Source organism: Ailuropoda melanoleuca, chromosome 5 (assembly GCF_002007445.2).
Source record: "Ailuropoda melanoleuca isolate Jingjing chromosome 5, ASM200744v2, whole genome shotgun sequence".
Taxonomy (NCBI): domain Eukaryota; kingdom Metazoa; phylum Chordata; class Mammalia; order Carnivora; family Ursidae; genus Ailuropoda; species Ailuropoda melanoleuca.
The window spans coordinates 57222731-57247264 of NC_048222.1; the positions used below are offsets into that span (position 1 = coordinate 57222731).

At 39.8% G+C, this 24534-nt stretch overlaps 1 protein-coding gene across 2 annotated transcripts in view; it reads left to right on the forward strand.

Moving 5' to 3' along the window:
- Positions 1-24534, forward strand: part of FBN1 (fibrillin 1) — a 225443-nt gene that overhangs the window by 133752 nt on the left and 67157 nt on the right. For both annotated transcript variants that reach the window (XM_002917548.4, XM_034661014.1), the window contains 17 exons: positions 42-164; positions 1214-1366; positions 4908-4961; positions 6564-6689; positions 8912-9037; positions 9531-9650; positions 9865-10002; positions 11865-11915; positions 13509-13634; positions 15741-15968; positions 17623-17748; positions 17867-17995; positions 18763-18888; positions 19002-19127; positions 20317-20439; positions 21529-21654; positions 23627-23752. In XM_002917548.4, coding sequence (XP_002917594.1) covers positions 42-164; positions 1214-1366; positions 4908-4961; positions 6564-6689; positions 8912-9037; positions 9531-9650; positions 9865-10002; positions 11865-11915; positions 13509-13634; positions 15741-15968; positions 17623-17748; positions 17867-17995; positions 18763-18888; positions 19002-19127; positions 20317-20439; positions 21529-21654; positions 23627-23752 — 2127 coding nt within the window. The remainder of the gene's footprint in view (positions 1-41; positions 165-1213; positions 1367-4907; positions 4962-6563; positions 6690-8911; positions 9038-9530; positions 9651-9864; positions 10003-11864; positions 11916-13508; positions 13635-15740; positions 15969-17622; positions 17749-17866; positions 17996-18762; positions 18889-19001; positions 19128-20316; positions 20440-21528; positions 21655-23626; positions 23753-24534) is intronic.

Below are 24534 nucleotides of genomic sequence, written 5' to 3' on the forward strand. Positions count from 1 at the left end.
AATGTCGCTCCATTGTTAATAAGTGCTTTTCCCCACCACAGATATTAACGAGTGTGAAACACCTGGAATCTGCATGAATGGGCGCTGTGTCAACACTGATGGCTCCTACAGATGTGAATGCTTTCCTGGACTGGCCGTGGGTCTGGATGGACGTGTGTGTGTTGGTAAGATAAAGCCATGACTCCAATCTACCCTCTGTCGACCAATAAATCCCACCAATAACAAATACACTCTCCTGTAACAGACAGGACAGAATATTTGTGGGGGAACAAACCAACAGTATCAGTTCTCTTCTTGCATAAATTGGATATTAATCTAAGAGAAAGATGAGCTGAGATAAATGAAAACCAGAGGAATTCCCATCTCTCCTTCCCCCCTGTTCTTTTCTAATCATGTAGATGTCCTCAGTTTTCTCCAACTCTCCTTTGTTGATAATTGTCTTTGAAATTGGCCTATATACACTCATTACCTCATAGTGAAAATTTTCATATAGGAAATTAAATGTCCAAAAAGAAATATAGAATGCAAAGGAGGATATGGATAACCAAGGACTTTATGTAATATTTTTATGTGGCTTTATAAGAAGTTTGAAATTGTTGTGAAATACATATTAATTTTAGCCAAATTATTTTTAAGAAAGGTAGTCAGTAAACCTTTGAATTGGGCATGGCTGTATATTCCCTCCCTGGTGGTAAAGATGACACTACTTAGTAGACCAATGTCTACAGACTTATATAATGAACTATTTATAGATGAAACTTCCTCCTTTTTGAAAGTATATCTAATTCAAAGATTCAATAATTGCATGTTTATTTTGAGGTAGGCCACACTTCTTAAGAAAGATCTTATTTATCATAGGGTGAGAGTCACCAGTCATCCATCATTCGTTTAACTTGTATTAAGTGCCTGCTCTGTATAGGTCTGGGAAAGACCAAATGAAGGAGATAGAATCTCTGCACTTAAGAATCTCACAGTTGGGTAATGCATGGTAGTCTCTAGAAAACTGAAAGAGTCTGGCAATTGGTTTCCAGTTCGTGGAAGCTAAATGTAGTTTGTTTTGTTTTGTCTTTTTCTGTTGAAATCTAAGACCAGAGGCATCTTCTGTGAGTTAGAACAGGGATGATGATTAAATAAAGCCAGCTTCAACTTTGACCTGGGGAGTTCTCATCTGTTTGAAGTGATAGTGTGATGACAGATGCTTCTCCCTATTTAGACACACACATGCGGAGCACATGCTATGGTGGATACAAGAGAGGCCAGTGTGTCAAACCCTTGTTTGGTGCCGTGACTAAATCTGAATGCTGTTGTGCCAACACCGAGTATGCGTTTGGGGAACCTTGCCAGCCATGTCCTGCACAGAATTCAGGTATGTGGTGTCATGGGAATGCCCTCGTACTGTCAGCCTCCAGCCACCATCTGCAGTCTTTGCATTTATGGAAGTCTCCAGATACATCATACACCTTCCTGGGGTCTTGGCAGGCTACTCAGGATCTGATCACACATTACTCACCCAGTCCTAATGGTCATTGGGAATCGGCAGCACGTTTGGAACCCCATCCCAACTCCTCCACCTTAAAATACTCGTGCCCTTTGGAATTCACGGAACTTGCCTTGTTTTCTAAAGTAGTTTCACCGTGTTTGCATTTTGCAGGAACAATTATAAATCAGAATTTTACAGAGTGTAAAAGTAAATAATTTTCAGATTACCTGAATATTTCCAACTTTTTTCCAAAAAAGCTGTGTGTGAATTTTGTTCAAATCCCTCATGTTGATTTAGGTGTGCTTCTCCTAAATGATTTTATTCAACCCTGGGGAAAAAGTATTTTTCTCAATTTGAAGTGACATGGCATAATGAAAAGAAAACTGGTTGGTGAGTCCGAATTCTTCCAGGCCACAGGCAGACAAATTACTTAATTGGGGGGTTTAGTTCATTGTAGGTTTTTTTTAAATTTAGGAATTTTGCTCACCTACTTTGAAAAGGATTTGAGATGGCTTACAAGAGTAAAAATTGTAAAATAGAATAATATGGAAAAGGAATCCTTAGTTTTCTCACCTACAAAATGAATTATCTTAGGTAATCCTCTCCAGTTATAAATTATTTCTATTTGTAAGGCAAAAATAGTTAATTGAAACTAAAGTAATAAACTGTCAACATTTGGAAACGTGGCAGTTTCTCTTCAGTGTTCTAAAATGGAATTAGATCTAATATTGAAAATATGTAGCTCTGATTGGTTGATTTACATCTAAGATCCAGTTAGTTCATTTCCACTCTATATACAATCAATTAAAGATTAACTCACAATTTTTAAATATTTGCTATTTGAAAGTGATAATATTTAAAATTAGAGAGTTGGAAATTAAAATATGAGAAGTTAGAGAAAATTAAATGGAAAACTTTAAAAGAAGTGAGGGATGCCGCTTAAAGAAGGAAGCTTTTTTCTGGCTGATTACTTCACAAATTACCATTTTATGTATGATTACCAATCACTTCAATTCATGCTCACAATAATATTTCGATTATATAGCATCAAATATAATCCTGTCCAGCAAAGATACCTCCATGTAACTTTATAGTTGCATATCATTAATACTTTTTGTATGTTACTTTAACTTTTCAAAGTACTTTTCCTGTATACTTTGAATTTACAAGATGGATGAGTATCACGTGAACTGGTGCACAAGAGTATAGGTGATCTGTTTACATCTTCAGTAAGTGGAAGAACCAAAACTTAGAATCTAGGACCCTTGGTGCATAGAGTTCTTTGTTTTTACCTTTTCCTCTGGACCAAGTACATCTGCAAAGAATTCTGATGATACCTCAGCAAATGAAGTAATCTTATAAAAAAAGGTGACTAAAAGAGACCAGATTTCTTTAAGCAGTAAAGCTTAAGGTGGTTAAATTTGAAGCCCAGCCCCACTAGCTTCTATTTTGTGTTTGAATGCACTTGCACAGAAGAGGTCCGCATGCGGATGGTTTCATTCCGTTTGGTTTCTCCACCTGTTTGGTAGAAGAAAATGTCAATTCGTGAAGGATCTAAGTGTAAAGTACCCCTTATTTCAGGGGAGAGGGGAGACTTTAAAGGTACTGAAAGTATTGGGAAGATTCCTTCTTTAGTCAATTTCATGAGAAACTCCAACCACATCACATCTAAAGTCCATCCCTGTGCTCTGGAAGGAAGCCAAGGGAGCTATCTTTGAAGATATTTCTTCCTGGCTGCTGAATATTTACTCCTTGCAGGAGTCAGTCAGGTAAGCCCACAGAATTGTAAGTATTAGGAATTTTCTCATGTGTCCCCATCCCAGTGTCTCTGGGGAACGACACTGAATTACCTCAGCAGCACCTACCATTTATTAAATGCATGAGCTGTGCGAGGAGCTGTGTTGAGCACTTTCCATATTTTCTTGTGAAATGCATAGAACTGTCATGTGAGTTGGGTTCCTCGTCTCCAGTTTCTAGAAGGGGAAACTAACAGAGGGAAAGGGGCTTGCTCCCAATAAGCATTGTCATCCGCCTCCAAACCAATGCTGACCTGAATTCACTGATTGCAGAGGATAGTCTAGGACCAGATTCTACCCAATGGAAAAGAACAGTGACAACAATTTGCTTCCCCTTAGGCCAGGCATCAACTAATTTAGGACTAACTATAAAATTGCTTTTTGCAAAACTGGCATGATATTATTTTTCCTATTTTGTTACTTACAGTATTTCAAAAAGTGTTTTAATTAATTGCTGATGTGAGAGAATAATGACAATGCATTTCTTTTTGTTTCCAGTTCCAGGCTTTCAAACACACAATGGCAGCCACTTTCCCAATTGTTCCTTTTTTGGTCGCATTTAGCAGGATTTAAAATTTAAGGAATTTCACCACTTTTCTCAAATTTACATTTGCATGAAGGCAGAGGCTCTGAGGGATCCAACCTTCCTTTTTTTAAAATCTGTGTAACTCCTTTGCATCCACTGTCATCAGGAATACAGCTTTCTAGCACGCGGGAGTATAGGAGCTATTGCTTCCGCAGTGAGGTGGGTTGGCCTCAGTAAAAAAGCCCGTCTGTAACATCCAGTTCCCCTGCCACTTAAGCACAAATGATTTGCATTTGACCATGAGACTCTGGTTGCCGGGAACTGTGGGCAACTAAAGGGACACTTCAGTTTGTTTTCCTTGGATAAAGTATGATTCCCGTTAGTTCTCCATTTTCATCATTCACTCTTATGTTCTTCTAAATATTGTTGGAAACATTGCATCAGTTTTAGGAAATAGAAATCTGATTCCATCAGAATTGGGGAACGTATTCTGTATACCTCAATTTCTTAGTAAGATCTCAGTTTTAACATTAGGCAATACTTTGCCTATGGATTTATCATATAGAATGAATCTAGTATCCCGATGAATATGAACTTTAAATATACACTTAAATGCAAGTACAGATACTTTTGTTTTTCTTCTGAGTGGAGGCTAGAGAATTTGCAGAGAGAAATGAGAAAATTGATTGTACTAAAAAAAAAAAACCAGTTCACACTAAGAAACAAAATTATTCCCAAGATGGTAGGAGAAAGTTTTATTAACAGTTAAGAAACCACATTTTAACAGGCACATTTCACTGTAAGTGTAAAGTGTTCCCTGGTGAATGAAATCAAATTATAGGAAAAACAACTTTTCCGAAAGTGCTTTGCACAAGGAATTGCTATAACTTGCCTGTGTCCTTCAAAGTCATTCTCCACGGTGATGTGGAGCCTTTAAAATGGGAGCCAGGGGTACCAGTGACTCTCTTGGGAGATGCCTCCTTTTCTGTTACCACTTTATTCCAGTTCCACTCACTTAGGAGGAAATGATGTGTGCAAAGCCAAGTACAGGATCGACCTGCTCTGCAATCAACGGACTCATTTACTATCTGTTAATTTGTTGCAGCGGAATATCAGGCACTCTGCAGCAGTGGGCCGGGAATGACGTCAGCAGGCAGTGGTAAGGACTTGTTTGGAATTCACTTCCTTCAGCATGTGCAGAAGCAGCAGTGCTGGGCCTTCCTGTGGGTTCCCAGTTGGTCCATTTACACCAGATTGAGGAGGTCTGACCCCTTCTCTGGCCGTCACTGCATGATGTACCTGGGACCCCTAGAAGCCATCAGGGGCAGAGCAACTGTGGTACACTGGGTCCTGGGTTTGCTGGGTTTGGGTGTGGGGCTTGGTACTGCAGGGGTGAGTGCTCTCCCAGGGTGGTCGATGGAGGACTGCAGATAAGATACAGTGACTGTGATCTCTCATTCATGAGAAGAGGCTCTCTGATCCTCCTTTGGCTCTTCCACAATCAAGTATAATTCAGGGTTACGGGCTCAGTTGCATTGTTATCCATTCACATTTTGAATGATTTATTGACTGTCAAGTGTTCAGTCAGTATAAGATGTCAATAGGGAGCTATCTTATATTTTGCAGCAAGCAGTGATAGTAATTAACGGAGTTGAAAGACAATGAAATATTTAAGTGTAGGGCTTAGAACTAGAGAAATATTGGTACCATAAAAGAATTAGAGTTAAAAGAGAGAATTGGAATAAGTGTAAAAATAGGTGACAGGAAAGACGAAGGGATTATTTTATTAATACAAAACCAAATGATTCAATTCAGGACCGTTCTGGGGAAAAAAAGGTAGACAAAATTGGTTGTCAGTTCATTCTCATGATTAATTTCATCATTATGTATGGATGAAGGTGAAGAAGAGATATTTGGGGGAAAGAGGAGTAGTAAAGAAATTTATAATGAATAAAGAGTTAGTGGGGAATAAATAAAGTTGTGATAGGGACCTGGAGAAGGACAAACATGTCAACCCTGACTTAGAGAAGATTTGAGACTAGCCGTTCGCTGATTGTCATTCTGCATCACCCTTGACTATAGAGCTCTCTTCAGTCTGGGCACATGGAAGAGGGAGGACCCAGCCTCATCCAGGCTGAGCAGCAGAGGCTTTTCCAGATCAGGTGGTGTTTGAATGGGCCTTGGACCAATGAGTAGACCTGGCTCCAGACATTCCTGACACAGAGCAAAAGGGCATTATATGTTCATGGAAGAATGAGAAATTCAAAGTAAATAAACAGAGTTCATATTTTAATTTAATCTTGAAGATATTTTTGAATTTATGAAAGTTTGAACCATGAGAATGACACAGTCATCTTGTTTTTAAGCTAAGTGTGATGGCAATGTGGAAGGTACATTGAAGAGGGTTGGGCTGGTGGCAGGGAGACCAGCTGTAGGTACTGGGGCTCTGTGGTGATCCACTTTTCCCTCTTGATGTTTGAGCCAGAAGGCGGCGAGGGGTTCTCCTTCAGCCTGATTAAAGATCGGTAATCTTGTAGTTCCAGCTCAAATGCCAAGTTCCTCTCAAGGATTGGTGGAAGGAAGATTTGAGTCAGAACATCTTGTAGTTAGAAACAGGGATCAAGCTTTCTCATCTAAGTGAAACTTTATTTTTACCAGGTCCTAAAGTTGTTACATTTCCTGTAATGTTATTTTTTTTGACAGTTCTTTGACCTCTGTTTTAAGAATGTTATTGATACTGAACTTTTTTCTGGTGGTGCAGATATAAATGAATGTGCATTAGATCCAGATATCTGTCCAAATGGAATTTGTGAAAATCTCCGTGGGACCTACAAATGCATATGCAATTCAGGATATGAAGTGGATTCATCTGGGAAGAACTGTGTTGGTAAGAAGTTTCACCTGTTCCTAAGACATCTCATGCATCATGCATTCTTTCTTTGTTGCTTGGAGGAAACCGCTTTCACGTAGCCTAAAGGACTGGGCAAATGCATGGCCTTCACTTTGGGTGTCAGCATGGATATACATATCTTGATTAACTAAAATTTACATACCTGAATCCTGATAGTTTATAAGTAGTCACATATCATGTTCACTCCAAAAAAAAGAAGCTCCTTAGATGTATAAAATACAGGTTGTGAGCTGTTCTCATGTGTCTACAAAGGCGTCCCTATTTTTACCGAGAGAAGCAACTCTTCTTCCAACCACTTATTAGATTTAATCAAAGAAAACCCAGCTTATTTTCAGTAATAATTGTTCTCTGTTAAGTTTAGCAAACATCATATTTTTTTAAAGATTTTATTTATTTGAGAGAGAGAGACAGAGCATGAGAGAGAGCAAGCACGAGTGTGGGGGGCAGAAGGAGAGGGAGTGGCAGGCTCCCCACTGAGCAGGAAACCCTAAGACCAAGATGCAGGGCTCTATCCCAGGACCCTGGGATCATGACCTGAGCCAAAGGCAGACACTAAACCAACTGAGCCACCCAGGTGCCCCAAGCAAACACCATATTTGATGTTTTAACAAACCTTAATGAAAGCACCAGCCAGTAACTAAAAAAAAAACGTGGGGAATAAAATGGTCAACATGGGACCATTATTTTTTTTTTCCACCTTTCTCCAGTCACCTAGACTAGTATTTTCTAAAACATACTGTCCATTCTATAGTGCAGTGACATACTGACTTTTGATAAATGAATTCTTCCTCTCTCACACCCTTAATTTTAGGGCTTCTTTTTTGGGGGTACGGTTATGATTTGACTGCACATGGTATTTTCAGACTAGATTAAACTCAAAACAAGTGTTAGTATTTCATTTTTCTGTAAGAGCCTTTCCTCTTCGGCAGACAGAAATCATCATTTATCTGTACAGGCCCAGAAGGACACAGAGATATTTTAGCTTCATCCAAAAATCACCCCATTTGAAGCAAAAGAGAGAGTTTGGGAGGCAATAGGGACTCTTCCTTCAATGCACTAGTATGTACTCCAAAGTCGAACCGATTATCATCAGGTCAAAAGTATGTTCATACTCCAGATTATGTTTAGAGATATAAAGTGAGGAATCAAAGATCCACCACTGCCATAGGGTTAGGACGTGGCTATTTTTTATCTTAATCAGCAATTCCTCACTTTAAGGTTTCATATCCTTCTGACATCATCAAAGCTTAAGGATTGCAATATTAACACTTCTGGGAAGTGTTAGCATTCCCTATGTCATTTTGACAGAATTCTCACCATGTTGTTTGCTCATACAGTAACGTAATTTTATTAAACTTCCATATTTTAAGTACTTTATAAGTATATTGCTAATTTAAGTGGATTTACTACTGTGAAGCTAAGCGGCTGTCCAGCGCTGAATTTGTGTATCCTTTATTTTAGGGCTACTAGGTTGTCAAATAATGATCTAAGCAGAATTTCTCGATGTGTAAAAAATTCCCTGTGGACATATGGCCTCTTCTGTGGGTTGTGTGATCTAGTTTAGCCCAACTGCATATAATAAGCTGTTGGAGTTCCACGCTTCCTGAATTACCTAAGTAACACATATCAAAACTTACATTTTGCACCAGACAGACCAATTATTCACCTGAGAGTAAGGAGTTTTTCCGAGCTCTCTGAATCTCAAGTCTGAAATTCTCATGAGAATTATGAATTCTACAGATTGCTTCCTACTCTAAAACACAAACCAGAGGCCATTTCCGTTATTCTAAAGAAGAAACATCTATCCTGGAACTAACACATATCAAAGATGGGCCATACTTTCTAAATATTTATTTAGTTCCTTAAATCAATAGGATTAGTTCTTTTAATTCTGGCACAAGGAACAGTTCTATGAAGATTAATGATTTCCAGAAAATCCAGGTTTCTTCTTGTTAAAGAAAGTGAATTGCACAGTATCTGGTGACTTTAGACTTTGTAGACACCTAGTAAAAATAATCAGATGAAACCTCTATTTTCCTCAAGTTACGTAAGTTAGGCAAAAACCAATGGTAGAGGAGTTTTGCCTGTTTGCTTGAGTTAATCATGCCATGTGACCTTAAAAACTTAACCTGAAAAAGCAGAGAAATTGCATGCAAGGAATGAGCTCCCCTAAAAGTTCATGTTTGTCGGTTTTCCAGATATTAATGAATGTATATTGAACAGTCTACTTTGTGACAATGGACAATGTAGAAATACTCCGGGGAGTTTTGTCTGTACCTGCCCCAAGGGATTTATCTACAAACCTGACTTAAAAACCTGTGAAGGTAAACTGTGGTTTTCTTCTCATATTGTGTACTTTAATGTCTTTTGGTAACTGAAAACTACTGAAAAACTGTGACAGTAAGTTAGAGTTACCTATTTTAGACAATTATGTCATTGTAATTGAGATTCTGTGGTCCTAAATGACTCTTGCATGCGCTTTGAAAGCTACTGATGGTACTTACCTACAGTTGGCATTTTATTTGCCATCATTTAAAAGATGAAGAAAATATCACATAGTAAGTAATTTGGAGATCACATTTAATGTTTGCTCCAGATTTTCTGAATAAAAAAAATTCAGCCATATGTTAGATTCTGTGCTCTAGAGATATGCTCAATTATTATTTTTGACATTCCATCTAGTCCAGAAAAAAATCATCTAGGCCAGCTCTACTATCTAATAAAGAATATGTGGTAGAAATTGAGGCCAAAGTTTAAATATTCTTTCATGCCCAAGGCTAGTTTTTTAGCAGTAACATGGACCTGCTTTTGTTTTAGACATTGATGAATGTGAATCGAGTCCTTGCATTAATGGAGTCTGCAAGAACAGCCCGGGTTCTTTTATTTGTGAGTGTTCTTCTGAAAGTACTCTGGATCCAACAAAAACCATCTGCATAGGTATTTATCCTGCTGATCAGTACTGTGTTTAATGTCCACTTTTAATGCAAAAGAGTTTATTGCAAAATAGTTTAAGTATGGATGAACAAAATTGTAAATGACCATTATCACATGTTTCACGTGATAATTCTTGCTGTAATTCCAACGCATGTTTGAATTTTTGATACAGATTCTATTAAGTATCCATTAAACATCATCTCCCACCTCCCTGCAGAAACCATCAAGGGCACTTGCTGGCAGACAGTCATCGATGGGCGGTGTGAGATCAACATCAATGGAGCCACCTTGAAGTCCCAGTGCTGTTCCTCCCTCGGTGCTGCCTGGGGGAGCCCGTGCACCTTATGCCAAGTCGGTAAGAGAGACAGGCACTGTGGCTCTGGGCCCATCCCACTGGTCACTTTGCTTGGAAAGGGGAAACCCAGTACTTTGTTTATTTAGGTTCACCTAGGAATTCTAGATTTAATTCTGATGACCTCAATGGAACATATTGCTGAATAGGAAACTAAGAGAAGTGTCAAGAACAGTAATTTCATGTGATTTGGCGATTAAGGTTATTGTTTTCTTTTTCTTTTTATAATGCATGTTATTTTTTTATTATGGAAATGATATTACTCCCTTTAGAAAACTGTAAGTATGGAAAAGTATAAAGAAGAAAATAAAAGTTATGTACAATTTCTCACCATCATTAACATTCTGAAAGCTTTTGCTACTGTTTTCTGTGCATATTTGTTTAACATATATTCTACTTGTTGTTAAAGACATAAACCCATTTCAAACTGATTTAAACAAAAATGAGAATTTATGTAAAATACACCAGTTATACCCCCAGGGAACCACAAGGACAGCAGAACCATAGATGGGACCAGAAATTGGGAAACAAGTGGGAACTTGGGGAGTAAAGCCTCCATCCTTCTCTCTTTTTGTAACATGGCTTTCTTTGCTTTGGCATGCAGGTACTCAAAGATGGCCACCTCTTAGGTCCCAACTGTGCACCTTATTCTTTCTCCCACTTATTAAGAACAAGCCCATGCTCCTGGGGAATCAATCAGTTTTCCCAAGCTTGTGCGGAGTTCACCCTGAGTTCCATCAACTGTGGCAAGGGAGCAGTCACATAGAATAACATGGCAGCTAAGGGCCCATGTGCGTAGGTCGTGGGTCCTTTCTCAGAGAAAGAGGACCATTGGCACCTGAACAGATGTCACCACAGTAGCATATTTCTAGGCTCTGAGGATGAGGACGTGGACATCTTGGGGAGGCCATTATTCTGCCTACTGCAGAGAGGAAATGGAGGAAACTCGGGTGGAATGATTTGTTTTTAATTAATGAAGTTGAAGTTTCAATCATTTCCTCAAAATGAGAAAAAAGAGATAAGGCTGGAACTATTTTTGTTTTCAAGAAGCGAAACAAAAGAACACACAACTGGCAGCCGCTGTGGTCAGCATAAGCTATCGACTCTGGTACACCAGGATTAACTGATACCCTCGTATAAAGATTGCTTGGCTTGCTTGTGATTGTTTAGTTCCTTATTTACACTTAACTTGTTTAATGTCTGGTTCTCCCTTAGTTTGTTGTTTTCTACCACCACACTGTAATCTGGTTACCCTGGTGTTGCTTTCCTAGATCAGCAGCTCCTATGGGCTCTCTTGGAACCTCATGATTAGGGTTCCTGAGCTTCTTACAGGCACAGATTATCTTCCAAAAAATGGATTGATGTAAAGGAACCAGTTTTCATGCCTTAACTTCTAAATCTGTTGCAAAGCTGAGGTTTGAGAGCCTTGCCGATGATTTTGTTGATTCAGTGTTTGGGTAAATGAATACATAGTCTGAATGCTGCAGGACAGGAGATCTTCAAATTCTAGACTTTGTTTTCCATGTTCATGTTCTAGGAATCATATAATGTGATTCCTATTTTAGAGCTGATAGCAAAAGAGAGACCTAGCCAATTTCCTTTTTAGTCATCACCTTAGCATGATATTTAAGGGACCTTTGGGTCTCTCAGGACCTCTTAGAGGAATTGAGCTAAATTCAAGGAGACATTTCATTCTTCTTCTTCTTCATCTATTGCAGAAACACTTTGTCATCTTAGACTTATTCATAGCCACAAAATCTAATTCATGTCCAGGTCTTCTTTCGTGTTTCTTATACTATGTCATACAAAGTCTGGATATTGTTATCTCAAATTCGTTTTTTTTTGTTTGTTTGTTTTTTTTACAGATCCCATATGTGGCAAAGGCTATTCAAGAATTAAAGGAACACAGTGTGAAGGTATTTATGTGTCTTTATAAGCCATATATTTTGGTGTGCATGAAGAATGCTTGTGTGAACTTGGATTGGATAAAGTTGTCATGTAACTTCCCAGTGAGAAATATGCAGCAGAGAGGAAAATAATGAGAACTGCAGAACATAACAGATGTTAATTTCACAAGCATATATATGCTGTTGCCAGTGTTGGATCACCATGGCCACAGGGCAGGGTGACTGAAAATGGTTTAGGCTGACCGTGGTTTCGAGTGACTGCACTTTCAAAATACTATCAGAAAAAGAAAAATGGAAGTTTTCGATGAGGCTATAAAATTTCCATTTTTTTTTCTTGGTTTGTCCTGGCTTTTGTTTGTTTGTTTGTTTCATGGTCATGGAGGATTCAGAAGGACATACTCTATTGTCTAGTTTTTGAAAGTCTACGTGGATTGTTTCCAGTTTGTTGTGATTCTTTCTCACGGAGTCCCAGATAGACATAGGTCAGGGTGACTAACACAACCTGACATGACACAGCAGCTGAAAAATTTTAAAAACAGCAATTAGTCCCATATGTGGAATGAAATGAAGTTTTTTTTTCTTTCCTGCTAAAATAAAGAGGAACGCTACAACCCCCACCCAAGGTCTTGCTTTCCAAATGATGACTGAATCCTTTGGCCTTTCTCTGGTCCAGACCCACTGTTAATAACTTATCTGACCTCAGCAGCACATTTTGGTGTACAAGTGGCCAGAACAAAAAACCCAAAAAGGTAAATTTCCCCCTCCCCGCTTACATCTCTCAGAAGGAAAGATTTCAAATATTTTTTTTCAACATCCCTGGCTTGGAAAGTTATTTTTCTAAATAGAGACATAGTATGCTAATGCCCCCTTTTTTTGGCATTGGCAAGCACCTTTCTTTGAATTAACTTGATGGTGAATATTTTTCCAAATTAAGGGCAGAGAACATACTGCTTTCTATTTAGCAAACCGGGAAGGACTGGTGCGTTTGAGAGCGGGTGGGTGAACGATGAATGAATGAACACGAGCATCTTTGGACTCTCCCTGACTCAAGCTGGGACCACCAAAGCTCCGACAAACAGCCTGAGACTGTTGCTGAGGTAGAACTAGTTACACGCTTTCTGGGGACATCTCAGCATTTCTCAGAAGACACTCTTTTAATGGCCCCAGATATTTCTCAGTGGGATTTTTTTTCTTTAAGCTATTTCTTCTTTGCTACTTTGAAAGGCCAGGCTTCTGTTATTCCCAGACATCTGGTCTCATAAAGCTAACTATGTGTCTCCTGGGAGCCTTACTTGAGATGTCCATAGTACCCAGAGCTGTCCCCAAGAACTCTTACCAACTCCCAACCTCTATAATTCAAAAATTACTCCTCAAGACCAGTGGAGAAGCTCATACCTTTGGGAAAGGGTGGACTCAGTCTTGTTGCTATTCAAATTTCCCAGAAATTCTACATGAGCTATTTGGAAGCAAACTAGTTTTATGAACTTATGTGGTTCAAAATGGCCTTTTCTGTTGTGAGAATAATTGTAACTCCATGAATGGAATAAATTAGAATGATGTTATACAGATATTTTAACTTCATGGTTTTTTCTCTCTTCATAGATATCAATGAGTGTGAAGTATTCCCAGGAGTATGCAAAAATGGCTTATGTGTAAACTCTAAAGGATCGTTTAAATGTCAGTGTCCCAGTGGGATGACTTTGGATGCCACAGGGAGGATCTGCCTAGGTAAATCCTGAGCTCATTACTTTTCTAATGGTCATCTCTTAAAGATTATTAAAAACTCAGTTAGTAAGATGAAGCTGAATATTTGGTTCCAAGTACAGTTATACATATCCCAAATTCAGCATTTCTGTTAGGATCCATAATAGTTTCCTTGACAAATAGCCTTCCTCACTCAAGTTCTTCATTTATTCTTTATCAAAAGAGCGGAGAACATGTTAGTGAAGAGAAACATTAGTTCCTTATTGATGTGTAAGTATTCCTTAAATCATTACTATCACAGTCATTATTCTAGAACTCTTAAATCTACCTCCATATGCCACCCACTATAGGATACAAGGTGAATGGTGGGGAGAACAATTTTGCTTGATTAGAAACTGTAGCCCATGCCTGTTAGGCATGTCCTGCCATTGGCCAAATGGACAGGTCCTTGCAGGAAACCCTAGTGGGTGTGAGTGAAGAATGCCACATTCCTGAATAGTGAACCTAAAGGAGCCCAGAGCCACTGTTACTTCTAATCACGGTGGGATTCTCCATGCCAACTGCGAGAGCCCAAGTGGCATTGATAGGGAAGAGACTGGCCCCTGAGTTCTCAGAAAGCTGCCTCGTGGGCTCTTACTGGCAGTAGGTTGGAGATCCCACAGTCATGTGTGTGGCGTCTGGCAGACATAGTCTGACCCTGCTTCTGTGGCTTCTCACTGCCGGGAATATTTATCTGGGATCACTCGTTTCTGAGTTCATGGCTCTGAAAATGATCCTCAGGTACTTTGTGTATCTGAAACCATATTTCTCTGCAGATTATCCTTAGTGAAGTGTAGGCGGTTAAAAGAGTGGTATGAGGTTAAGGGATTTGGATCATTTATGAATTAGAACTAATAACCCTTAAATATAGAACTTTATGGTTTATAACGTAAGCAATATGGAGTAGAAAAGCTGGAATCCAGAGGGGAGGGTCTTTTTGTAACCACGGATGTCAGTTAATCTCATTTTGAGTCTGCTTTTTTTGTTTAGGAGGAATCGGCATTTAATGAGAACCTTCTTCCAGGTTCTTCAGTTGAAAGATGCTTCAGTGTTTAATTTGGAAATCATTTTAAAAGTATCCATCCATCTCATTAGAGGCAACCTGAATGTAAAGTTGCCCAGAAGGCTTCAGAAGCTTTCTAACATTAAAGGAAGATCAGGCACGTAGGTGAATGGTCAGTGACCACTTTGTGAAGGAGAGAGAGAGGGAAGATAATGGCTTAGGTTTTAATTACACTTTACGGTTCCCAGACACAGAATCTCGTCTGAGCTTCACGGTACCCCCTCAGAGATGGGCGCAACATCTCTTTCTGGATGTAGAAATTCAGGGTCAGGGTTAATAATTTGTTTCAAATAATCAACTTCTTAGTTGCAGAACAGGACTAAGTTCCAGGTCTTTTGACATCTGGCATATCACTTCTTCTACTCTTCCTCATGATTCCACGAATTTGGGGTTGGGGTTAGATGTATCCCACGTGTACCCAGAAGAATGTACACATAAGCACATGTAGAAGTGAAAGAAATACTTGAGAACCAGAGCAAAGGGCTTTTCTTTGCTGTTTTTCCTCTTCAGTCTCAAATAGGGCATTCTTCATTTTGGAACTTAACATTGTACCTCTCCAAAAATGAAATGGATGTGAGGGAAAAGTGCTGAAGCTAGCTTAGATGTTCTCCAATGAGAAAGAGTATGTTTCCTTTTAGCTAGAGAGGAGGTCAAGGCATGATGGAGTGCATGTATTGATAGTTAGCTTGCCTGTACAGGGAGAAAACATCTCCCCAAAGAGCGCTGCGGGATTTCTCTGAATACCGTTCTTTATGTAGAATTATCAGAAAATGCCTAAAATTGAAAGGAAAGTTTCCAGAAATAGGAGGTGCAAATAAATAGGAGCTGCCAAAGAAAAGAAAGCCTTTTATTAGGTGGGAATACTCATCAGAAAGCCTGGACTCCTTTTGAGGAAAATAATTAAATTCCAGCCAATAAGTACATAGCAAATTATTGTGGACATTGTATGTTGCCTAACCCAACTGGTCAGCAGTTTGGGGCAGTGAAGGAGGTAGCTCTCCTCAGCCTCTCTGTGTTCCCTCTGGCAGATATCCGCCTGGAAACCTGCTTCCTGAGGTACGAGGACGAGGAATGTACTCTGCCTGTTGCTGGCCGCCACCGCATGGACGCCTGTTGCTGCTCTGTTGGGGCCGCCTGGGGGACTGAGGAATGCGAGGAGTGTCCCGTGAGAAACACGCCCGAGTACGATGAGCTCTGTCCCAGAGGGCCCGGATTTGCCACAAAAGAAATTACAAATGGAAAACCTTTCTTCAAAGGTACTGTGGTTTCAGTGGCTAAGGCTCCTCTTTTTAGACCAATAGGATGTTCCACTAACAGGAGAATTACAGTGAATATCATCAGCGTGCCATCCCTTGATCATCTCCGCAGACAGTCTTCACTTTCTGAGTTACAGACAGCAGATGTTCCCTCTAGAATGGGTTTCCTTTCCCCACCTTTCAAGACTTCCTGAGGCCAATTGCCTCTCCCATTAGCCCCTTGTTAAGTGTTTTAAAGTAGATTTTAATACTGCCCTAAGCCAGATATCAACAAAAAGGACATCTTCTTGGGGAATTTTTATTCTGTCTGCTGAAGCCGTAGGGTTTGACCTCCTCTCTGCTGATTTAATCCAGGTCACTGCAGCTCGCCTGAGTGTACCATAGTGGAGGGAATGGCATGACAAACCCAGTTGGCAGACCCTCTTTGTCCAAAAACAGTGAAAGTCATTCTGATGGCAAGCACATTCCAGTGACTTCTGATATTTCAAACATTATTTCAGTTTATTATGCTATCATCTAAAATTCATGTAAAAAATGAGAAGTTACAGATTTAATCTAATTCCAAAATTGATTTAACTTTTTATGCACAAGGTACAGAACTTGTTTACTTTAGCATATGGAAAAATCATGACTGGTTTCTGAGAATTCCAGTTTTTCAGAGAGGCCCAGCTTACGTGCCTGGTATAGATTTTTGTCTTCATTGCCCATTGTGTCTGGGCCTAGTTATTATACTTCATAACCAAATCAACTTGTAAGAATGGGAAATGAGTATATAAATAGTGCTTAATTATCCTTAAAGTCCTAGAAGCCCTGGGAATTAAAATTCTGTCTAGAGACGGCTTCTAGATGACCTTCTTATAAATGTCTCTTAAGTAAATTCAAAGGAATTTGAATGATTTGCTTCCAAAGGCTATCCATTGCCACAGAAGAACTTGTTCTTGCGATTTGATCTGCTAGTCCTGTCTTTCACGACTCTTTGTAGCAATGATCTTGTATTTCTTGAGCTTTAGGTCTTGCTTTAGAAAGGCCCCTGAAAGGAGACTACCCATTACATTTTGCAGTCTCCTAGTGTACAAGAAACTCTTTAAATTATATTAACGAAAACTTAATATTAATTGAGAAAATATTTTTAAATTGTATACATATTTGAGAAAATATTTTAAATAGTATGCATTTATTTACAAATCATTTACATTTTAAATGACATCCTTTTTGAGGTTCTTATATTTTAGGTGCGTCGAAAAGCGTAGATGAGTATCTCCTTCCACTGTACTCTCAATTGGTTGCTGTGGGGCAATGTATTCCTGTCACCTTCTGCGTGCTTTAAGTGTAGAGTCTAGTGGTTTAGAATATTTGCTCGCTCATTCAAGCCAATACTGAAGTGCTTGGTATGTATCAGGCAGGGTCCTGGGCTCTAGAAATCCAAATAAATACACCCTTTATTTCCCTAATAATGCTTTCTAAAATGTAGAGGCTTAAAAGACTAGAAATGTTTACAAAATCACAGTTTTCATGGATCATTACACATTCTTTAAAATGCATTTTCCCCAGACCTTTATTCAAGAGCCTCCAGCCTCCTGGGTTTAAAATAGAGGCCTTGAGAACTCCTTACAGGATGCTCAGGAACTTTCTGCACATTTTCTTTTTCTTGAAGATATCAACGAGTGCAAGATGATCCCCAGCCTCTGCACCCATGGCAAGTGCAGAAACACCATTGGCAGCTTTAAGTGCAGGTGTGACAGTGGCTTTGCTCTGGACTCCGAAGAAAGGAACTGCACAGGTCAGTGATGGGCTCCCTGTTGCGGGGCACCCTGTAGAACTGTTCCCCTTTCCCACATCGCCACAAGAGTGAAAGCTGTCCTGTTACTCACGCGCTGCCGCTTACTGTTTGCACTCAGACATCGACGAATGCCGAATCTCTCCCGACCTCTGCGGCCGTGGCCAGTGTGTGAACACCCCCGGGGACTTTGAATGCAAGTGTGACGAAGGCTACGAAAGCGGATTCATGATGATGAAGAACTGCATGGGTAAGCGTGTGACCATCTGATCCGCACGGGCAAAAAGGGATTCCCCGAAGCCGTGATGACTCAGAGCCTCCCTCCCAGGCCCCCCGTGCTCCTCAGTGCAGGGGTCTCCTGATCAGCATGTCCGGAATCAGTCTGTGGCAGAAGGAGATGACATGCAGGAAGCATGAGGGCTTTCTTTCTGTGGGTTGGCAGTGGCCTAGGACACCAGTTATTGGGTCCCAGAGAAGTGAGTTTAACACCTGGAAGAGACACCCCAGGGAAGAGAAACAGTTCAAACATTAGCAGTGTTAGAGGTCACATTATTATAGTATTTCTGTCCAACATTTCTAGAAAAAGAGTTTGATTAAGCTGGCTGCATTAGATCAGGTTCCCTAGAAAGAAGCCCGAGATGGGGATTTTTTTAAGGAAGAAGCTGTAACGAAGTGAGGGAAGTAACTTAGGGTGGGGGAAGAGGCCTCTTAGCCTTAACCTGATCGCACAGGGGATCCTGGAATGTGCATGGTATCAAACAGCTATCCCACCTTCACGCCAGACCAGATCATATACTCCCTTGTCAGCCATGGGCAGCCCCCAACATTTGAGGGGGATGTAATTCTTCCCTCTCGGGCATTTCTGAGTAAGGTGGACAGCCGTTCTCCAAGAAGGGAGCTTGTGAGCCCTGAGCAGCCAGGACTCCCAGCAACTAGGGGCACTGAGGCATGCACTGGCTTGGGGTCCTGGGCAGGGCACCGCCACCATCTTCCACATGAGTTGTCACCCTTTTGCAGATATCGATGAGTGTCAGAGAGATCCTCTCCTATGCCGGGGAGGCGTCTGCCTAAACACCGAGGGAAGTTTCCGCTGCGAATGTCCCCCTGGGCATCAGCTGTCACCCAACATCTCAGCATGTATAGGTAAGGAGGGAGACTTTCAGACCACATATTGGTGGTCAGTTGTTCTGCCCACGTCTCTGCCATAGTCAGAAGAGCCTCTGGCTGGATGTTTACTATTTTTATTTTCCAAACAGACATCAACGAGTGTGAACTGAGTGCGAACCTCTGCCCCAATGGCCGTTGTGTGAACCTCATAGGGAAATACCAGTGCGCCTGCAACCCCGGCTATCATTCAACCCCCGACAGGCTGTTTTGCGTGGGTAAGTGCTCTCTTTTCTTTTCTATTTTCTTTTATTTAGTCTCTTTCTAAAAACACTCCCAATGTTCTCCCAATGTTCTCTGAGTTCTGTTTCATCACTGGTTACTTCTCCTTCATCTTCCTTGTTTTCGTGTAAGTAAAATTCTTTTCATAGTGGCTCACGATCTTTGGATCTCACTTCCCTTGTCTGTTTAAAGAACCATATAAATGAAGGATCTGAAAGGTTTTAGCTCCAACAAGTCTGATTTGAGCCATGCTGCTTGGAAGAGTGAACAGTAGCGCAGGCTTTGTTTATGCACGTGCATAACCAGGCGAATCAGCAAGTGAGTGCTAACCACCTGCAATTAATGAAGCGTGGGTTCGGTGAGAAAGACAAAACCAGTGGGTACGGTATCTGCCCTTAGGTGGCTTAGATCCGCTAGGAGATTTCAAAGAATAATTATTGGCAAGAAGACCGTGTTCTTTTCATACCTTACATTGAAATGGAGGCCAGGTCTGGCACTCCTTAAAGATGGGGTTTTGTGGGACAAGCATTTTGCTTTGTGGCTGGCCCTCTGTAGGTTTAGGCATGCTCGGAAGAGTGGCACAGAAAGCCCTCTGGGTTTATTGTGCCCAAACTCAAAGTGAAACTTTGTAAAAACTGCCAGTTTTTGCCTGGTTTGGGGTGTACATCATGTGGAACTGCCAAGTCTTACATGGTTTCCACCCAAAGCCATAAATCAGCCCAAATTTTTCTGAAACATGGCCCAGGACAACTCAGAATTCCAACTCGGGTTCTTGAAAAGGATTGGAACCTCAGCCAATCAAACTGAATGTCAAGTTTATAACTGAATATGGGACCCAGAGAATTTCATCCACGTGCTCATTATCCTAACTGGGATTGTTCTTTTAGCCCTAGCATTTCTCCTACCTGGCAGGGGGCACCCCATGTATCGTGTAACTCATTGTTAGTTTAACTTCCAGGCTGCAACATAAGCATTATGAAGGAGGGATAGGGTCTGTCTCATTCACGATTAGATTCTTATCTCTCGCACCCAGTAGGTTTGTACTTTATATTCGTTGAAGGAGTAGAATGATGCAATGACTTCCATTTGCCCGAGGATGTTTTTGTTTTGTTTTACTTTGGAAATTTAAACCGGTGCCATGATAATAGACACAAAGAAAGGTGATTTTCTTTTTCTTTTTCTTAGACATCGACGAATGCAACATAATGAACGGCGGTTGTGAGACCTTCTGTACAAACTCTGAAGGCAGCTATGAGTGTAGTTGTCAGCCAGGATTTGCACTAATGCCCGACCAGAGGTCATGCACCGGTGAGTAGGTGAAATTCTTAATAACGGGTCCACACCTAGAGCGGTTCAGGGCCCAGACTTTGTAGTCAGACAGTCCTGAGTTCAAAATTTTGTTTTGTCACACATTTTAGCTGTGCGTCCTTGATAAAGATCCTAAGCATCGGATTCCTCATCTATAAGATGGGATTCCAATTGACTGTGTGGGAGAACGCACTTTGCACAGTCCCTGGCGCATGGAGTATAAGATGTAGTTTTGAAGAGTCTGATCTTTTGGCTCACTTCAGGGCTGCTCTTGACCAGCAGCATCAGCGTCACCCAAGAATGTGGGAGAAATGCAAAATCTTGGGCCCCACCCAGACCTACTGAATCAGAAACTTCTGGGGATAGATCCCAATAATCTATTTTCACAAGTTCTCCAAGTGATTCGGATATGTGCCAAAACTTGAGAACTGCTGCTCTAATTCACACTTCCTGTTGTGTCATCCTGGGCTGGAAGAGCCATGTCTCTAGCGAGAGATGAGAAAGGAGGTGGGTGAAACAGGTTTTCATTTTGGGTTTCGGTTAAGAAGAGAACTTAGGTTTAGGGATCAAAATTACTTTATCAGATCTAGAAAAATGTCCCCCCAAAATACCTTAGATATAAATTTGACTATAAAAGTCAAATGTTGAAAATAATATAAATGTTTTTCTTAAAAGTGCATCTAGGTAGATATGCTTATTTTAATAAGCAAGTTTCACCTTTACAATATCAGTAAACCAGAGGATGATCGACCTTAGGCATTTAAATTTGACAATGAGAAAAATAAAATAAAATTCACAATCACTGTTAAATGAGAAAATCATGTCAGGGATAAAATTGCTAATTAAATAATGGATTTCTAAGAAGATGTGGAGCTTGACCCTGAACAGTTGTTCTAATTCTTGAAAATGGTTCTCTGCTTTTTTACCCAGGATAAATTGATGGGATAATTTAAAGCTTCATTTGAATTTGAGAGCTAATTCTCTTATGCAAATAGGCTGAGTTTATTTGACTTGAGTCAGTTGACTTTTTCACCACCTTATAATAGATCTAGTATTAACAACATGCTATTGTCGTTTTCTTCTCTGCAGACATTGATGAGTGTGAAGATAACCCCAATATCTGTGATGGCGGTCAGTGTACAAACATACCCGGGGAGTACAGGTGCTTGTGTTATGATGGATTCATGGCGTCTGAAGACATGAAGACTTGTGTAGGTAAGCAAAGAACACAGAATTTCCCATTTTGTCTGGTTATTCACAAGCACTGCTAAATTACATAAACATGGATTTGGGAAGTTGAGAAATGGATCCTATGGGAAAAGTAAGGATATTTAGGGGCATATTACTAATATTCCAAAGCCAGCATTCCAGAGAGCAACTTTCTTGTGACTGTGAGTTGATGTTCTTGTCAGATACGTTATGCGGACTGAGCTGACCATTGGTCAGCCCACATGGACACTGGCTTTATGTCTGTGCATTATTTCTGTCCACTTAGCCCTTCTGCGACTAGAATTTAGGCCTTTGAAGTATTTTATTAAAGGCAAACAAAATTTATTTCTGACAAGAATGCAGTAGACTCTAGAATTGATTGCATTGACGTATCCTACTGCTATGTCTTCACATCTGTTGTACTTTTCTTCCGCAATATCTGATCCCATTCAGTATCTTTATAATATAAGATGTTGTAATTTCATCTCTAAAAATTTGATTTGGGTCATTTTTCACATCTGCCCTGTCTCTACTTGATAGGTCCACTCATTCCTCTAGCTTTTTGAGCCTATGAAATAGAGTTCTAATAACTGCTTTAATGTCCTTGTCTGCTAATTCCATCATCTGTGTCAGTTCTAGGTCATTTCAGTAAATTGACTTTCTTCCTCATTACGGGTCATATTTTCCTGCCTCATTGAATGCCTGGTAATTTTTGATTGGATGCTGGCATCCATGATAAATTTTGACTTACTAGTTGCTAGATATTTTTGTATCCCTAGAAATATTCTTGGGCTTTATTCTGGAACCCAGATAAGTTAAGTTATTTGGAAACAGAGGGGTCCTTTTAAAGTCTTGCTTTTATGCTTTTAAGCAGCGGTTACTCTGAGGCTTATTTTTTGCCCCATGACTGAGGCAAGATCCTTCTGAATTATGAGATTTTCCAGTCTGACCAGTAGGAACAGGTACAATTGCAGGCCTTCTGTGGGCTCTGATGATTGTTCCCTCTAATTCTTTTGGGTGGCACTTCCCTAGCCTTGAGTAGTTTCTTTACATGATTGCATTGATCTTTCTAAGATCTGAATATGTGACAGGGACCCTTTGCAGGCCCCCAAAGCTCTCTCTATATGCAGCTTTCTTCTGTCCTTTACTCTGCCCTGTGAATTCTGGCTACCTTGGCCTTCCAGGACTTCCAGCATTTTTCCCTCAACTCTGGGACTACCCAACTATATCTGTTATCCTCTCCCCTATGTCATGGCCTTAAAACTACCCCTACACCGTAATCTGGGACATTCATTGAACTCACCTAGCTTGTTTTCTTTCTGTCAGGCATCACTGTCTTCTGTTGCCTCTGTGGTCCTTTTGCTGGTGTTTCACATGGGAAAATAAATTCCATCTCTATTACTCCATCTTGGCCAGAAACAAGAGTCTAGAATTGAAAATATTTAAATTCTGTCACATTTTTATCTTCAGGAAACCTTTACCGAATATTTTTGAAGTCCTATAAATTTAAGTGCATGTCATAAAAAGTAGATAATTTTTAATTTGGGAAAGAAGTGAAGCTTGTAACTATCTGCATTAAGACTATTAGTTCATCTACTCTTTCTTTTAAATATTGGAAACTAAAATGTTGGCAGTTGCAGACTGAATTAAAATTTTTATCTTGCAACAGAATATGCTGCTTTAAAAAGTTTTCTAGACTGTCACATAAACAGGCTCTAAAAGCACCCTAGAGTCCATCAGTTTATTTGCTTACTTGACCCAGATAAAGAGCCAGAGGCCTGGTTAGCCTGCAGGATAGAAGGCAAGTGTGAATTGAGCTCTGTAAATAGGACACTTTTGCGGGGTGGGGGGGGCGGGGGGATGCGAAAACACTTCACCTTTTCTAATTTATTTGTCGTAGTTGTTTTATCTCAGGAAAAAAGTTTTCAGTGGTATCGAACAAATAGTTATATGTATTAATAATATCTGTATTTTACAGATGTCAATGAATGTGACCTGAATCCGAATATCTGCCTAAGTGGAACCTGTGAAAACACTAAAGGCTCATTTATCTGCCACTGTGATATGGGATATTCAGGCAAAAAAGGAAAAACTGGCTGTACAGGTATGTTTTTCCAATTTGAACAAAAAAACTCTTGATGGCTAAGAGATGACTACCAGAGTAATACGAGTTTTAAAACTACTAACATTTTAAGTGCTTTATAAAGCATTTTGTGTAACATTTCTCATTAACTTAGCCTGCCCTTCTTTGGAACTTGTCATACTTTAGATCTACGCTGAAGCTTTTTTCTTTACCTGTGAAAAAAGGCATATTGGATGAATTACCACTATAACTAACACCATAAATATCACATTTTTATGGGGTTTGAACCACATTTTTATATCAGAGTGCTTAACATGCTAATTACTAAACATTCCTATCCCTTTATTAAAGCAAGCCTGCCTTGTTGACGTTTCATTTAAGGTTTTTTAACTAAGGTTTTAAAGAAACAACCTACGATTCGTATTTTTCATCAATTCCCATCAGTCTTCCAGTTCCTTAAATTAGTGTGCTTTTGATGTATTAAGTTGCTTTAGCCCAAATAATTCCTGGGGATTAGCAAATCTTTTGAGGTGATAATTAAACCATTAGTAATTTTGTTTGCCTAATACCAATAGTCCATAAGAAAATCTTTTCACAATATTTGGAGAAGTTTCTTTTATTAAACATCAAATAAAAGAAGTCATTCTGTGTGGATGATATTGTTATTAAGTATTTAGTTGGTGTTTTCAAATTTGAGGCCATGATGGTAAGTATGTGGAATAATATATTAAAGTTTTACTATAGTGACTTATAGTAATATGACAGATTATGGGATATAACATAATTTAAAACATAATAGAGAT